Source organism: Melozone crissalis, unplaced genomic scaffold (assembly GCF_028551555.1).
Source record: "Melozone crissalis strain CALT ecotype California unplaced genomic scaffold, PUWL_Pcris_2 ptg000004l_1, whole genome shotgun sequence".
Taxonomy (NCBI): Eukaryota; Metazoa; Chordata; class Aves; order Passeriformes; family Passerellidae; genus Melozone; species Melozone crissalis.
The window spans coordinates 43174474-43191604 of NW_026535782.1; the positions used below are offsets into that span (position 1 = coordinate 43174474).

General features: G+C 50.6%; 2 protein-coding genes across 4 annotated transcripts; both read left to right on the forward strand.

The window, feature by feature from the left end:
• Nucleotides 1-553: 553 nt before the first annotated feature.
• EIF3D (eukaryotic translation initiation factor 3 subunit D) lies at nt 554-7975 on the forward strand. 2 transcript variants are annotated; one of them, XM_054274161.1, is made up of 15 exons: nt 554-631; nt 930-1063; nt 1272-1317; nt 1695-1831; nt 1926-2011; nt 2497-2569; nt 2705-2820; nt 3028-3160; nt 3737-3884; nt 4113-4243; nt 4689-4774; nt 5001-5130; nt 5610-5752; nt 6524-6804; nt 7815-7975. In XM_054274161.1, exons 2-15 carry the CDS (start codon nt 941-943, stop codon nt 7826-7828), a joined length of 1647 nt encoding a protein of 548 aa, XP_054130136.1. In that variant the 5' UTR covers nt 554-631; nt 930-940; the 3' UTR covers nt 7829-7975. The 2 variants fall into 2 exon arrangements, with proteins under 2 accessions (XP_054130136.1, XP_054130145.1); XM_054274170.1 differs by having other exon boundaries at nt 2708-2820.
• Nucleotides 7976-8248: 273 nt separating this feature from the next.
• FOXRED2 (FAD dependent oxidoreductase domain containing 2) lies at nt 8249-17021 on the forward strand. Of its 2 annotated transcripts, XM_054274992.1 has the most exons (9): nt 8249-8290; nt 8752-9297; nt 10740-10991; nt 11418-11687; nt 12375-12541; nt 13180-13345; nt 13846-14087; nt 14924-15094; nt 15869-17020. In XM_054274992.1, the coding sequence occupies exons 2-9, from the start codon at nt 8774-8776 to the stop codon at nt 16129-16131; spliced, it is 2055 nt and encodes a 684-aa protein (XP_054130967.1). In that variant the 5' UTR covers nt 8249-8290; nt 8752-8773; the 3' UTR covers nt 16132-17020. The 2 variants fall into 2 exon arrangements, with proteins under 2 accessions (XP_054130967.1, XP_054130960.1); XM_054274985.1 differs by lacking the exon at nt 8249-8290 and having other exon boundaries at nt 8726-9297; nt 15869-17021.
• Nucleotides 17022-17131: the final 110 nt, after the last annotated feature.

The window sequence follows — 17131 nt, forward strand, 5'->3', positions numbered from 1 at the left end:
GATCTCCCTCTGCCAGAATTACCTTTTTCTCTGTTAGAGCTGATTCAGCACAGTTGCTGAGCTGTCTTCATTAGTTTCTTCCTTACCTTGGAGGTTCTGCCAAATGTCTTTGTGGCTTGTAAATTCTGTATTCTTCGTGTCCACTATCAGTGGTACATCCCTCTTCCCAAGCTTTGTTAACCTCCCCTGAGGTCACTGAAAAACGTTGATCCCTAAACCTTAACAAGGCAGTTCTACTGTCAAGTAGTTCGTCTTTCTCACACCTGGACATCACTTGGAGCTTGTTTGTTAGCTCCCATTCCACACATTAAACCTCTTTCTTTGTTGATCAGAGTTGAAAGTACACAAAGATCAAACATTAAAGAACAACTTCTCTTAAGAAATTTTTTTTAATAGTTGACATTTTGCGACAACGCTGTCGCTTTACGGCAGCCGCGCTGGGTGCTCGCTTTTCCGGGGGTGGCGGTTTTCTGCCTTTACGGCAGGGCGCTGCCGTCGCGCGGCGCTGACGCTAAGGGCGCGCCGGGGCTGCGCGCGGCCCTTTCCCCGCCCGCCGCCGCCGCCGCCGCCGGAGCCGCTCCCGATCCGCCGCTGGATCCGCCGCCATCGGGGCCGCGCCGGGGCCGCGCAGGTGAGGGAGGCGCTGGGGTCGCACCAGAGCCGCTCGCCTGCCGCGCCGGCACCTCCCGCGTGTACCGAGACCCCCCGGCCCCGCCCCGCCGCTCCCGCCGGTTCCGGTGGGGCCGCGTCCCCGCCCTTCCCCGGCACACGCAGCGCCCACCGGGACCCTTCCTTCCTCCCCGGGCCTGGTTGGCGGAGGCGCCTTCCCTTGGCGGTGGCTTGTGCCGAAGCAAGGCCTCAGGTCGCGGTGCCACACCATGCAGCAGCTGAGTGTTTGAGAGTTTTTTTTTTCACTTTTTCATTTTTAGAAAATTAAAAAATGGCGAAGTTTGTGGCACCCGTGATCCAGGACAACCCCTCCGGCTGGGGCCCGTGTGCTGTGCCCGAGCAGTTCAAGGACATGCCCTACCAGCCCTTCAGCAAAGGAGACCGCCTGGGCAAGGTACCTGGGCCCTGCTGGGCCCCCCTGCACACTGCCTGCCGTGCTCGCTTTTGTTACCCTGGCTGCTCCTCCGGCACCCTTGGCAGCGTGTCCTGACACACTGTGAACACCTTGCAGGGCTGGCAGGCAGAGCTGGGAGTCAAAAGGATTAGACATGGAGCATATGTTGTGTTAATGCTTACTTTTAACTGTTTGTGCTCGTTCTTAGGTGGCCGATTGGACAGGAGCCACATACCAGGATAAAAGATACACAAGTACGTGTGGTCTGCTGGCTGTTTCTGGGGTTTATTTTCTGCAAAGTTTCCTTCCAAGCGTCGTTCCTGCTTTCACGTCTCATACCCACCCTGTAATTACCTGCACACCTCAGCAAGACAGGCAGCTTACTTTAGGAAGTGTGCTTTACCCTTGGGAGAGCTCTGTGGGACTCTCCCTGTCCTTTTGGTTTACTCTGGGTTTTTGTACTGCCTGGGCTTGTACGGGAGGTGTGGAGGGGGAGTAGACGTGCAGGTATAAGGCAGGAGTCCTAGTTTCAATATCAGACTTTGGTGAAGGCAGATGGAGAGAGAAAGAGGCAAAGCATCAGGGGTTTTCCTTAGGACCTTGGTGCTGAGTTGCTTTGTTTTGTCCCCAGACAAGTACTCGTCACAGTTTGGTGGTGGAAGCCAATATGCCTATTTCCACGAGGAGGATGAGACCAGCTTCCAGCTGGTGGACACGGCCCGGACGCAGAAAACGGCATACCAGAGGAACCGCATGAGGTTTGCACAGGTAGGGTGTCCCTGAGATGGGATCAGAGGGAGCTTCAGCCCCATAGGATTCTTCCCAATTGATCTGTTCCTTTTTCTTTCTGTCATTTCTGCAGAGAAACCTTCGGAGAGACAAGGACCGTCGGAACATGCTGCAGTTCAGCATGCAGACACTGCCCAAGAGTGCCAAGCAGAAGGAGAGGTGAGCCTGCAGAGATGGGCATACTGAGCTCGGGTTGGAGTGTGTGAACACACTGTTGATGAATTTGCAAACTTACAGTAACAGAATCTGCTGGAGCAAACAGTCAGCAAAGAATTTCAGGGTGTTTTGAGTCCAGTATTGTTCTAGTGTCAGTAGTACTTGAATGCATGGATTTCAAATGGCTGCCTAATAATTTAGGACAATCTTTTAGTTGTATTTAGAAAGTAATGGTGGCATTCTAAAGAGAGAATATCCTTTCTGAAAAGGATAGACTGCATTACAGTCTTCAGGTAGAACTATATAAAGAGCTGCTCAGAGCAAAGAACAGACTTCTTAATGCCTTGGGCGTCTTGATCAACAGATGGCTCAACAAATGTTTCAGCAGCTCAGTGTCTGAAAGCAGTGCTCCTCTGGTAGTGGTTTGGAAATGGAAGAGTGGCTGTGGCATATAGGAATCACGGCTTTTCTCACATTTGTCATTTTAGAGATCGTTTGCGCCTACAGAAGAAGTTTCAGAAGCAGTTTGGAGTGAGGCAGAAGTGGGACCAGAAATCACAGGTAGACAAACTGATGAGCATTGTGCCCCCTCTGATGGTTAGGTTTCTGTGGCTGCACTCACAGGGCAGCTCCTCTCGCACAAATCCTGATGTGTCTCCATTTCTCTCTGTACGTGTCCCCCCTCTGGCCGCGCAGCAGAAACCTCGTGACTCCTCTGTTGAAGTTCGCAGCGACTGGGAGGTGAAGGAGGAGATGGATTTCCCTCGACTGATGAAAATGCGCTATCTGGAGGTGTCAGAGCCACAGGACATGTGAGTTCCTAAGACAGCCCTTGCTTGCTCCTTGAGGTGACGGGATTTTTGGAAAGCGGGAGCTCAGGGGTCTCCTGCCTGGTCCCAATGTTCTCATTGAAGTACCAAAACCAAGGGGAGGTAAAGGAACACCCAGCAGGCCCTGTGTGGGTCATGGGTGGTGTTATCTGTAAGAGGGGTATCCAGATGGTCCTCTTATCTTTGCAGAGAGTGCTGTGGAGCCCTAGAGTACTACGACAAAGCCTTCGACCGCATTACAACAAGGAACGAGAAGCTCCTGAGGAGCATTAAGCGTATCTTCCATACCGTCACCACTACGGATGACCCAGTTATCCGAAAGGTATCCAGCAGTTTGTGAAACTCAGTGTGGGCTGTTGTTGGAGACCAGCTGTCACCATCAGACCAAAGGGCAAAAGCAAGAAGCATTAGTACCAGCATTAATGGTACCAGTATTTTTCTGAAGTAGAAGGCAGAGCTAGATTAATGCAGAGGTAGGAACACTGGCTAAGGAAAAGCTAAAATTCTGGAAGGGCAAGCAGACCAGTACTTGAGGTATGTTGAGAAGAAAACTTAGGTCAGAAACATGATCCTTGGGCCTTGCTTTTGAAGGTGAGGAAGGCTCAGACATTTCTTTTTTGTGACTTGATTTGCAGTGAGAAGCTGTGCATTTTCCAACAGAACTAATATTTCGTAGCAGTTTCTTACTTTCCCCTTGTGTGGGTGAGGGTGGGCCAGGATTGCTCTGTAGTACCTTACACTTTGCTGGCAGTCGATGGGGTACTCACCAGTACAGCTTTCTCAGTCAGAACAGCAGAAGAAGTCAGTGATCTGGTTTGCTAGCACTTCTTGTCCTACCTAGGGAAGGGATATCTGTTCTTATTGCTGAAACAGTTTTATCCTCCTTCTATATTCACAGCTGGCCAAGACACAAGGGAATGTGTTTGCCACAGATGCCATCCTGGCCACACTGATGAGCTGCACTCGTTCTGTTTATTCCTGGGATATCATTGTCCAGAGAGTTGGATCCAAGCTTTTCTTTGACAAGAGGGACAACTCAGATTTTGGTGAGAAAAAGTCCTGAAAGGAATTTCTGCAGCTGTAGGGTCTAATTTTCTTCATGCTTATTTAGGTGTCTTCACTGAGCCTCCTGAACAAGCTTATTACTGCAGTATGTATGATAGCTGTGTGGGGAACTTCAGTATTGATCTGCTCTGATGTGGGGCTAGAAATTCACTAAAACTGACATAGTTACTCCCCCACGTATAACCATTTGCATCTGGTTTTCTTCCCAGACCTCCTGACAGTGAGTGAAACAGCCAATGAACCACCACAGGAAGAAGGCAACTCTTTTAATTCTCCACGCAACCTGGCCATGGAAGCTACCTACATCAATCATAACTTCTCCCAGCAGTGTCTGAGGATGGTAAGGTGGAACTGTGATGAGTAGTGGGTCTGTGCTCCAGAGTCTCAAGAGGAGACTTCATTGAGGCTGCTTTAATACAGAACAGAAGCATTTTAATTGACAGTTGTGTTATACCAGTGGTCTTTCAGTTTTGAAAGAGGTGGGATTATTTCTGGTGAGCAGTGTGACTTTGTTGTTGAAAGGTTTTCACCTTGATTTCACAGAGAAATCATCCTACTCCCATTGATGATGTAGACAGGCTTCTCAGAACACTTAATGAAGCCTAAGTGCCAGTACAAGTACTGCTTATAGTGCTGTGACTAATGTGGGCATGAGGCTTTCATCAGCTGTCTTAATGTTTTGGTGTTTCTCTACATAAGGGAAATCAGCTACTGTTGCTGTAAAAGAATATTTTTCCAATAGAGGAAAGCTGTCTCCTAACATGCTCTGCTGTTTTCATCTTCAGGGAAAGGAGAAGTACAAGTTTCCCAACCCAAACCCCTTTGTGGAGGATGACATGGATAAAAATGAAGTAGCCTCTGTTGCATACAGGTAAGTTGATATTTCTGATGCCCAGATTTGGCAGGGGGGCAGGATGTCAGTGTGGCACGGAGGCAATATAGGTTGGGAGTGTTATTGATAGAGGCTTTACCTTGAGAGGGATCCATGGATGACCTCACAGTGAAAAGATAAAGGAGGAAAGGATTTTGCTGAATGCTTACATGGATCTGGAAGAGAACAAAGGTCAGAAATAACCAGCTGGATTGTTTATTGGCAGGTACCGAAGGTGGAAGCTGGGAGATGATATAGATCTCATTGTCCGCTGTGAGCACGATGGAGTGATGACAGGAGCTAATGGAGAAGTGTCATTCATCAACATCAAAACACTGAACGAGTGGGATTCGAGGGTGAGGAAGAACAGGATCCCCAAGCTAGCTCTTAACTGCTTCACTGCTGCCTGACATGCCAGGTACAGCAGGGAAGATGAGACAAACATCTGGCCATGTTCCCCGGGTGTTACATTCCACTAAGGAGCATAACTCTGGTGGACAAGCCATGCTGATGAGATTCTCCTCTAAATGTGAGGTAGCTGGCTTGAACCCTCTTGTTTCCCTGGGTGTTCAGCATAGTAGCCAGTCTGTTCTTACGGTTCTCTAGAATTCTTCCCTCACAAACTGCCCCTTCTAACCAGTGCCACAAATGTTGAGCAATCCCAGCTGTTTGCATTTCTCCCTTCCCAGTGCAAGAGCTTTCTCTGTAGGCTGCACTTCACACTCCCTCACGTGGTACCATAGGCTAGACAGCTTCCCTATGTGATGACAAGGTGGCTGAAGGGATGGCTGCTGCTGGCTTGTCAGGCTGACCCTGGTTCTGATTCTCCTCTCAGTATTGCAATGGGGTGGACTGGCGCCAGAAGCTGGACTCTCAGAGAGGGGCTGTCATTGCCACGGAGCTGAAGAACAACAGCTACAAGCTGGCCCGCTGGACATGCTGTGCACTGCTGGCTGGATCAGAGTACCTTAAACTCGGGTAAGGGTTCACACCAAATGTCTTCCAGGTGCATTTTCTAGTATTAAACTTGGTGTATGGCTGAGTGAAGCGTTTACAGAACAAGTAATGCTAAAATCACCCAGTGTTTGAGTGGCCAAAAAAGGAAAGCTTGTGGTGAGGGCACCAGCCTTGGTGTAAGCTGCTTCCTCTCAGCATCCAGCTGTGACTGACCCACACACGAGGGACAGGTGGCCTGTGTGGGCTCTCAGCCTCTTTGCTGTGGTCACCAACAAGGGAAATAAATACAGTGACTGTGGTGCCTGCCAGGAATCTGATTGAGATCCTCAGTGCCCTGTAACTGAGAAATTAGGTGGTGGGGGGAGATACAGCCACACCTTTTTTTAAACTGTCTGCTTAAAATCAGTTGAGTACTGCAGGTAATGAACAAGAGGCTTTTGCTAAATGAATTCTAGCGATTCTGCCACGCTCAGTTCCATCCACAGACACAGAATTGATTCTTTTCTGTCTTTTTCATTCCAAACTCCCAGCTAATCATGCTATTTCTTAATTTTATCTGTGGGGCTAATTCTTCTTTATCTTTTGTACCTCTCCATCCGATTTGGGGATTTCCAGGTGCATTGTAGATTGACAGTTTGTAGCCAAGAAATCCTCTTAGCTTTCAGTGTTGGAGTATTAGGATTTTTCAGCCCAGAAAACAAAAATAAGATGATCACACTGCTTTTCTTGCTGTTGTTCTGCTGTCTGGGTGTAATCTCCTGATGCCCCTGTGGTTTCTTCTTGCCCCCCTAGGTACGTATCCCGTTACCACGTGAAGGATTCTGCCCGCCACGTGATCCTGGGCACACAGCAGTTCAAGCCAAATGAATTTGCCAGCCAGATTAATCTGAGCATAGAGAACGCCTGGGGCATCCTGCGATGTGTCATTGACATCTGCATGAAGCTGGATGAGGGGAAGTACCTCATCCTCAAGGACCCCAACAAGCAGGTGATCCGCATCTACAGTTTGCCTGATGGCACCTTTAGCTCTGATGAAGATGAGGAGGATGAGGAGGAAGAAGAGGAAGAGGAAGGTTTGTAGCCTACTTGGTGCTTTATGCTTTAAAGTGATGTTCTAGTCTGGATGAAATGGAGTTATGTATGATTAAGACCAGAGTTAAAGGGTCGGATCTGACCAGTGCAATGGCAGGAGAGGAACAAGGCTGGAGAATGTGTGGTCCCAAGGATGGGACTCTGTTGAAAAGGTGTGGGTGACATTGGGAGTACTCAGCTGGAAGAAGAACAGCGCAGAGTTGGCGATGCAGATGTTGTGCCTCTGTACAGATACTCGATGAGGACTGATTTTAGCAGTTTGGGGGGAGGTCCCACATCCAGAGCACTGCCTGGCAGAATGAAGCCTGCCAAGAAGCCCTTCATTCAGCAGCCCCAAGGTCTGCAGGAGTGGGTGGGTGCTGATTTCTGTTGGTACTGGGATATTTTTTGACTGCAGTTTTAGAAATGGCAGTGACTATAAGGTGACACATTGCAAACGCGTGGTGACAGAGCGCAATTGAGGTAATGTGGTGAAGGCTTTTCTGAAGTGACTCTTGAAGCTGAGCAATCACTGGCTGGTCTGTTTGCGCGTTTTGGAGCATCAGCGGTGCCCAGTGGAGAACTGCTGCCTTCCCTTTGCTGCCTGAAACCATCTCTGATGTGAGATCTGTATGTGCTCCACTGACAGAGGAAAACCATTTATCCTAGAGCTCTTGATTCTGTGATAGGAAAAATATCTCCCAGATTATTTTTAGGCTGCAAGCTTAGCCCGGCTGCTCTGGATTTTATTATGGAAATGTTAGTTGGGCTGCTGCGTAATTTGTTTAGGAATGTAAATTGTTTATGACGAGTGTGTGGTCTTGGCTGATGGGCAGGTTTGTTGGGAAGCTGGACACAGGCAAGGAGACAGTTGGAGGTGGGGTGAATCTCCCAAAGTGACAGCCTTGGTTTTTTGTGTTCCTTGTGGCATTTCCTTGACAGCGAGGGTTTAATTTTGGGGTATTCTTCCTCCAGCTGCATTCGCTTAATTTCTGCTTCTCTTCTTTTTCAGAGGAAGAGAGCTGAACCCTGCAACCAGCACCGAGGGGAGGGGCTGCAGTGCCCGGGCAGCCCCAGTCCCGGGGCTGGGCTGTGGCTGTACCTTTGCCCCGGCTGTGCTGCACATCGATCATAAACGGGGGAAAGCGGAATAAAGTTGATTTTGCCGACTGCCGGCGCTCTCTGTGTGTGTGTGTGTGTGTGCCTGGTTCGGGTGTCCCCCGCGGTCACGGCTCCGTCCCGCGCCTGCCCCTTTAAGCGCCGCCCGCCCCCGGACACGTGGTGCGCGCGCCGCCATGGTGCCGGCGGCGGGAAGCGGCGGTGGCGGCGTCACGTGACGCGGGGAGCGCGCCGCCCCCCTCGCTCGCCCCCGCAGCGGGCGGGAGGCAGCGCCGTGCCCGCCCCGCCTTGCCCTGCCGGGGCGGCGCGGGAAGGAGGAGGGAGCGGGCGGGAGGAGCGGAGCGGAGCGGCGGGAGCTCCATGGTGCAGGTACGGCCCCGGGCGGGCGGCCGCGGCCCCGTGCGTCACGTGCGCTGCGCCTCGTGCGCCGTTTGGCGGGGGCGGGGGCATCAGGGCCGGGACCGTATTGGCGGGAGAGTGAGGGCAGCGCAGGGCACCCCCTCTCCCATTGGCTGGGGGGCTTGCGCCGCCCGTCCCCATTGGCTGGTGAGGCGCAGAGGCGCTCGCGACCAGCAGTCCACAGGTGCTGCCCCACCTTGCCACCTGTGTGGTGTGGTCGGGGCCGCTGTGCGCCCATTGGCTGGAAGGTCCAGGACTCCAGCTGCTATTGGCTGGCAGGGAGCAGGGCCTTGCTCCAACTCCCCACGCTGTGTGGGGGCGTCATGGCGGCCGGCTCTGGGCGGCGGTGGGCCAAGACAGGTGCGGTCGGGGGTCTCCTGTGGGGAGGCTGCAGCCCCCGGGGTGATGCCTCCCGGTCCTCTTCCCTTCAGGGCCGGCTGCACCAGCCCTGCCATGGCCCCGGCGGTCTGCGGGACGCTCCTGGGGCTGGCCATGTACGCCAGCGGCCTGTGCGCGGTGAGTGGGGCCGCGTTCCTGTACCACGACTACTGCGTCATCGGGGCCGGGCCCGCGGGCTTGCAGGCGGCCTATTTCCTCCAGAGAGCCGGCCGGGACTACATCGTGTTTGAGCGGAGCCATGCTCCCGGCAGCTTCTTCGCGCTCTACCCTCGGCACCGCAAACTCATCAGCATCAACAAGCAGTACACGGGCAAGTCCAACAGCGAGTTCAACCTCCGCCACGACTGGAATTCGCTCCTCAGCCACGACCGGCGGCTGCTCTTCCGACGCTACTCTCGCGACTTCTTCCCCAACGCTGACGCCATGGTGCGTTACCTGGAGGACTTTGCTTCCCTGCTGAAGCTGCAGGTTCAGTACAACACAGCCATCATCCATGTGACATTGGAGAAGAATGAGCAGGCCTGGAACGGCCATTATTTTCTCCTGACCGACCAGGACAGGAAGAACTACAAGTGCAGGTAATGGACAAACCTGGGGCTTGACATTAAGCTCAGAGCTTTGCCCTGTTGAGGCATGAGTACCTCTGAGGATGGAGATTTCACAGCCTCTTAGAACCTTAATCACCATCAGGGGCAGAAAACATTTTTTAGGAATTGGCAGGCAGATGGGTGGAATAACTGCTCCTGGGAAGGCATTGCCTTTCACGAGCAGTGTTTTGGTTTGGGCAGCTAAGGAGGTTGCGAGGGCAGACACAAATTGGCTGCCATGGTCATCACTGCAGCGTCTGTCCTTGATAACTATGCTTGAAGGCACTTTTGTTTTATCACTAGATAATTGCTGTCTGTGAAAAAAGTAACTCAGTTGTACTCACAGCCAGCACTGCCTTTATTACAAACTGGATTGAGTCAGAGCAGTGACATCCTGCTCCCGTTTTCCCGCATGTGCTCAGGGGTGTGTCCCAGACAAGTGAAGCCCTTGGTTAGCCCAGAGCTGGAACAGGCAGCAGGGAAGCAGAGGAAAGTGGGGAATTTTTTGGGGAGGGGCAAGGACTGTGAGAATAACCCTCAGGGCTGCTGGTCGCTGAATTCCCCTTCCACTCGTGCTATTTACGTGTGTGTATCCCGTACCACCACTGAGCTCCGTTCCTAAAAACCTTGAAGTTACTCGTGTGAACATACGGAGTATATTTCTCACCTCTCCTGAGAGTCTCAGCTCTACGACAGCAGGTCGTGCTGGCTGTCACTTGCCGGTGTGCTGCTGGCAGGCTCCGAGGGGACAGAAGGCAATCCCGGACACCCACGTACCGCGAGCGAGCTGCTCTCGGGACGCTGTGTAAGCAAGGCTGGGACAGCAGGCAGTGCTGCTTGCCTCAGCCGCCTGGTGCTTCCATCTAAGTCACAAAAACTTCCTCAAGAGTCAAGTAAAAGCTCTTATGGAGTGATATAAAAAGATCACTGTAGTTATTTTTGGGGTTAACAATTAGCGATGTTGCTAATGTATTTTTATGACTGGCAGTTACATTTCAAAATATCAAAACTATTTCCTGTCTGTCTTAAAAATGACTTCTGCTCTGCCAAATGTCAACTCAAATTTTAAATCCAAGTCATTTTTATGCAACGTATAATCAACCTGTGATACTGTCAGTGAGTTCATACGAGTAGAAGTTGCATTCATGAACAGGCGAGGGAGATGCATATGTACACAGCACCCACACTGGCTGTTGCTATATATAACAGTGTTCCTGGTTGTCCTGAGGATAGGGAAGAGAGGAGCATGTCATTAGTTGAAGCTAGGTAGAGGTTTCTCTTGAAACCATGGCCTGTGCAGCTGGTCCAGTGTCACTGTGGGGGTCACATTGCAGCCACCTTCCACAGTGGGAGGAGGGAGGAGGAAGGAATGAGGAGATGGAGCCCCTTTCCTGAAATTCCTGCATTTCCGTGTGCTATCCCTGTTCTTGCAGCTCTTTGTTGGTTGCTGCTGGGACGTGGGTTCCCAACGTGGTAAACTTTCCTGGCTCAGAGTATGTGGAGGGTTACGAGACCGTGTCCATCAACCCGGAGGACTTCACTGGCCAAACCGTGTTGATCCTGGGCCGAGGGAACTCGGCCTTCGAGACAGCAGAGAACATCCTGGGTGTCACGAACTTCATCCACATGGTGAGCCGCTCCCGTGTGCGCCTCTCCTGGGCCACCCACTACGTCGGGGATCTGAGGTAAGGAACTGCTCCTGTTCCCAGGCACCAGGCTGGACTGGTGCTCTGGTCATGGGGGCCATAGGGAAAACATGGGGCTTTCTGTAGGTCCTTGCTTTAGAGCAATCCAGGTTGCATTTGCTGAACACAGAGGCTTGGTGAGAGCTTTTTAGGACCTAAAATAGAAACATGTCTGCTTGGAAACTATAATCTTTAAAATGTACTGGCTCTCAAGTTATTCTCTTGCTTCTAGTTACAGAGGAAAGTTAGGAGGTTGGCTACATCCTGCAAGGACAGCCAGGCAATGTTACCTCTGCTGTTCCTGTGAGCCCTGAGACTCTGGGAGTAACCCTTACACTGAAGAGGAGTTGGGATGCCTGATGAATTATCCCATTTTTAGAAGCTAAGACAGAATCTCCTTTCTTTACATTCTTGTATTTTCCATAGAGCAATTAACAATGGCCTGCTGGACACCTACCAGCTGAAATCTCTGGATGGGCTTCTGGAGGGCGACCTGGAAGATCTGGCTATCGTTAAGGACAAAAAGGGAAAGCTGCACATCACGCTGCGGTTCTACTTGGAGAACAGGAACATCAGTGCAGGCATCGACTCCATCACCCTCCCTCAGGATGAACTGGACAACTTTGCCACCCGCGCACCTTACGACCGTGTCATCCGCTGCCTGGGCTGGAAGTTTGACTTCTCTATCTATAACAGGTGAGGGAGAACCAGGATCTCCATGAAAAAAGGTATTTAGGATGAAGGGCCTGGGTAGGGAGGAAGGGAAGAACAGGTCTTCTCCTGGCAGCATTGCTTGGACCTCCATGTGCTCTGAGCTGCTGCACAGTCCTTTGTTTATCCTGCAGGTAAGGCTGTGTCCCAGTGGGAATGTGTGTCACTGCCCTCTGACCAACAGGCTTTGAGGCTGTGCCGATGGGAGCAATGAGACCTGAGTGACACAGAAAAGCTTGTAGCTTTAGAACTTAACATCCTGACCTGCCAGATCACATGGACAAGGCTAGCAATGTTTGGGGGTTTTTTATGAAATGAGGATGATAAAGGTGCAGATTGCTACAAAAAGGTTTTGTCAAGGAAAAAAAAAATTCCCTGAGGATGCAACCTTCATTCCACCTTGGTACATCCTGCAGTTGAAAATGATACTGCTAACGTCACTGTCTTCCAAAATTCATTGTTAGTGGCTCAGCTGAGAATTAGACCTTGTCCAGGGCTATCTTGAGATGAACACCCTCCAAAGATCCTCATTTTAGTAGTAAACTCCACTGAAGGCAGCAGGGGTATGAAGCAGAATCTTGCAGTGGCTGCAAAATAATGTGTATCAGAAACCCTTTTTATTTTTCTACTCCTGTCCTTCCTGATAGCCTGCTCTTCTCTTTTCCATATCAGATCCCTGAGAATGATGCCAGGAAAAGGGAATATTAAGAAGTATCCTCAAATCAAACCCAGCTATGAGTCTAGAGGCACTCGGGGGCTCTTTGTTCTTGGCACTGCTAGCCATTCAGTTGACTTCAGGAAATCTGCTGGGGGCTTCATCCATGGATTCCGGTATACAAGTGAGTACTGGGGTGTACAGAAAGGGCAGAGGTGGAAATCCCTCCCTTCAAAGGAACAATCCATAGCTTACTGCTGGGAAGAGATTGCCCTTAGTCTTGTTCTGGCAATAAAAAGGACAAAACACAGTCAAGCTGCAGCTGCATCATCTGAAGTGGAGGAGAAGTGACTTGGGGTCATATATGAAGTTTTTGGTTATCTGTCTTTGTTTTGTCTTGTATCTCTCTTGCCCGCTGTCTGTTATTTATGTAACACAATAGATTTCTTCCTGCCAGACGCTCTGGCTTGTGACAGGCTGTGGGTGAGAGGTCTGTGCTGTGGAGTTAAAACCCAGCAGCTGTGGGCAGTAGAGAGAATTTCCTTCTTTATGTGTGTGTGCCCATCCTTATCATTAAAGGACTGCTGAGAAGTAATGAAATACCCCCAAGGACCCCCCCACCCCCTCCCCCACCACTTAGCATCACATCAGCTTTCTGAGGGCATCTCCACTGCAGTTACTGGCGATTGGGGTGGGAGATCCTGAGCTCAGAGGAGCTGTAAAGGTTGTTTATTGCCTCCTGCTGCAGCACAGAGATTGGATTTGTTAAAGCATGAGCTTGCCTTGTTAAATAAGCCGTCTTTGTTTCTGTTCATGTCTTAGCTCGGGCAGTCCATCGCCTATTGGAAAACCGTCACCATGGTGTCCCCTGGCCATCCACAGTCTACCCTATTACACAGCTGACCAATTCCATCATCAAGAGGGTGAATGAGGCCTCAGGCCTCTACCAGATGTTCAGTGTCCTGGCTGACATCATACTGCTGAGAGAGTGAGTGAGTAATTATTCCCAGCACTGCGCTCCATAATTTCATTTCTGTTTCTTTACCACTGCCTCCCATGTTGCCCCTACACCAGTTGTGCTGTTCCTGCCTAAGGATGTTGCCATTGCATAGGTAGCCACCCCAAACCTGTACTACTGCTCCAACTGGTGCCCAATTGTGCACTCTGTTTCTCCCTCTTAAAGGGCTGAAATGGTCCAGACCTTCCCTCTAGGCTCAGAAGTGTAGTACTCTTTTACTGACCCCAGGAAAACAACTTTGTTGAGCAGTGCTACTGTAGAGAGACTCCCATAATCTAGGAAAATAATGGTGTCTTGTAACAGTAACTGCAGCCTTTATAAGCTCTGCATCAAGTCCAGCTCAGATTTGTAATGACCAAACAAAATTACTATCTGATGACTTTTTGGCTTTAGCCTTGACCAGCTGAGGGTGGGTTGGATCCCAGCTGGCTTTCTCTGGTGGAAAATTCCAGTGGTGTTTCAATTCACAGGAATGCCACAGCATTTGAATACCTGGAAGAGTACCCTGTTGGAGTCCTGGCCGAGCTCGAAATGCAGACGGGAAGAAAGGCTCGCAATGGGCTCTTTGTCATCATTATGGAGTATGGCAGGAATTTCTCTGGGGCTGACAAGGATGTCTTCTACTACAACCGTGCTGTGGGGGAGGCGCAGCATGCCTGGCAGTCCAACTTTTTACATCCTGTTATTTACTATTACAAACACCTCCCAACAGGTAAGCTTTCCTGCTACTTGTGTGACACAACCAAAACAAAGAGGGATAAAGATAAATCAGAGCCAGGGTGGGGGTGGTACCTGAAAGCACTATTCCCCCTTCCTGTGAGACACCTCCCACCACAGTATGAGCTGAAAAGGAAGCTGAGAGTTGGCAAGAAAGTTCCATCCGTAAGACCGATACGGGGCGTGGAGGGTTGTACCAGAGACCTCACGTTTGAAAATATGAACAAACAGGCGTGCTGGAAATTTCCTCATGCCCAAAAAGAGGAACAGTTCTTCCCTTTGGCTGGCACCCTATGTGAATTTTGCAGAACCTGACAGATGAGGGTGTTGTTGTTTGGCCATCTTGCTGCAAAGAAAAAGCTGCTCTCTGGCAGGCCCAGGTCTGAGAGGTCACACAGACATAGAGGCAGCCAAAGGCAAGGATTTGAAGAGGAGTGTTCAATCCAGCAGCAAGCAAGCTTAGGGTAGACTTCCTCGGGAAATGAGAGTGTTGAAATCTTCATCTCCAGAAACCTAGGGTTAGGGTCCAGCTTGCCTTCTCGGAAATCAGCATGATGGGTAGCAGCACTAAACACAACGTAGCCCATCTGGCAGTCCCTGCCCAGGGGGAATGGGAGTGAAATGACAGGAATGCTACAGACAGGGACAGAGGGCAGCTGTGGAGTGGCAGGGCTGTTGAGGACAGAGCTAGCAGAGGGGATTGCAAATGAAAGTAATGGATTGAAAGGTCAGGACAAAAGCGGAAACAGCTGTCACAGCTGCTTTCCACTCCCCAAGCTCTTTTTAATGCCATTTTGCTTCTAAGAGACTCCCTTAATGCTCTCTTGGCAGAGCGTGAGATGAGACTCCATCCCCCAGACTGGCCTCTGCCCCGGCCAAATGCCATCCATCACATTGTGGAGGACTTTCTGACAGACTGGACAGCCCCGAATGCTCACATCCTGCCGCTGAGGCGGTTTTTGGAGAACTGCCTCGGCACCGACCTGCGCAATTTCTTTGCAGGTAATTTGTGCACAGGGTCGAAGTGGCAGGAAGAGGAGGAGCAATGTGAGGAACAAGGGACAGGAGTGATCTCGTATGCAAATAGCTGAGATCTCCCTGCGGTGAGCTGCTTGTGTCTCACCATCAGTCACACCTCCTCAAGGCACTCACCAGATGGTACAAAGTGCTGTTCTGTGTGTATGTTCCCAAAGAGTCCTTGCTCTTGTCACCATTAGAAGAAGACTGGCCCAGGCATGCCAGGACTTAGAGAAAGGCATATAAGGTTGGGTTCAATCCTTTTTTTAGCTGCAGCTTTCCTTTCTTCTTCATTATCTGAACATGTCTTTGTGCCATTGTGAACTAGCTCTCGTGTACCGGTGATTGGATTGCTTTCCCATGGGAAATGGGAGTGCTGTGATGTGAGAGGTGAAGAGCCTCTGCTGCCTCCCTTCCTGGTATTAACACTGGTGTGGGACCCTCCTGCAGGAAGCCCACATGGCACACAGAGGGAAGCCATCTTGTAGCACAAAGAATATGCCAGATGGATGCAAGCTCAAATCCAGCTCCTTTTTCTCTCAGTGTGCAGACTGGGGATCCCTCTCTGCATCTCCTGAGCTCTGCAGAAGTACATCAATTACTGTGCTGCCACCCAGGGAAGGGGAGTGAGTGGGAAACTCCAGCCATCTTCCCTCATCCTTTCTGCCTTTTGTTTTGAACAAGTCCCTGATAGTTGATGGGAGTATTTCCCTACAGGGTGTCTCTGCTGACTCTAACTTTTGCTCCTTTCCGCTGCAGAGTCCTGTTTCCTATTTGCCTTCACCCACCAGAAGCTGCCTCCCTCCTGCCAGCAGGGGTACGTTCAAATGCAGGGGCTGCTGGGGAGCCAGGAGCTCCGGCAGCACGCGGTACAGGCTGGGCTGCTCCAGGATTACACTCACACAGACTTGGGTGACAGACCCCCTGACAGCCACCACGGCTCACAGGAGCACTTGATGAGAGATCATGGGATACCACTTCGTCCTCTGCAGCATCTTGTTAATTCCAAGGATGAGCTTTAACCTTTTTGCTGCACACTGAAATCCATAGGTGCTCTCGTGACAGTACTGTAACAGAGATCCACAGCAGGATTCTGCCCTTTCCAGCATCCCTTTTCCATCCCCATGCCTCCCACTGATCGTCAGTTGCCAAAGACCTGCTCAGATCTTGCTGTTACAAAGAGGACCAACATCCTCCGAAGGACTGAGGGACCAAAACCCAGCGATGCTGAGGTTCCCATGTTGTCCTTGCAGAGTTCAGAGTGGCCTGAAGATGGTGTTGGTGTTTATCTCACTGACCAGGATCTGCAGTGATGTACAGAGGCCACAGAAGTGAGCGCAGGAATGCCTGGGAAACTTCAGATGTCACGTCCCCCTCAGAGATGGCCTGCTCACAGCCTGTGGCTCTCTGGTCCTTGGATGCCCTATGCTGTGTATACTTGAAGATTTTTTTCTGCATTGAATCCTGAAGTGGTACTCCAGGCAAACTTCCTGGTATTTTTCCTGCATTTGAGTTAGGGCAGTTGTGTAGCTTGAGTGAGGAAAGATTATTTTCTTTTAGTTGCTGTATAGGTCAGATAATTTATAATTTCTAGAGAACACTACAAGAGACTCTTTCCTCCACAACAGATGAGCAGCTTGCTTGGAATACCTGGGACACAGACTTACAGAGTTTGGGTCTGCTGTCCTCATGGTTTTTTTCTCCCACACCAAGCAGCCTAGAAGGTTAGCCTGTCTTTTATAAAGCATGACCAATATTTCTCCTATTTGCACTATGTCCCATCAAGAAAGTTTGATGTTGTTAAAATGCTCTTTCTCTGTTTTATTCCCCTCCAGTCACCTTGAGATTTTAGAGGGACTGACGGGGAGGTTGTCTGCACTTTACTGCTCCCCTTGTCAGCCACATATGCTTGGCTGTCACCTCCCTTTGGACTCCTTCCATGGGCCTGGAGTTGCAAAGCAAGAGCAGTTCTGAGCTTGACCTCATGATGTCCCTGTGATTTCTAGGAAATAGAGGAGGGAT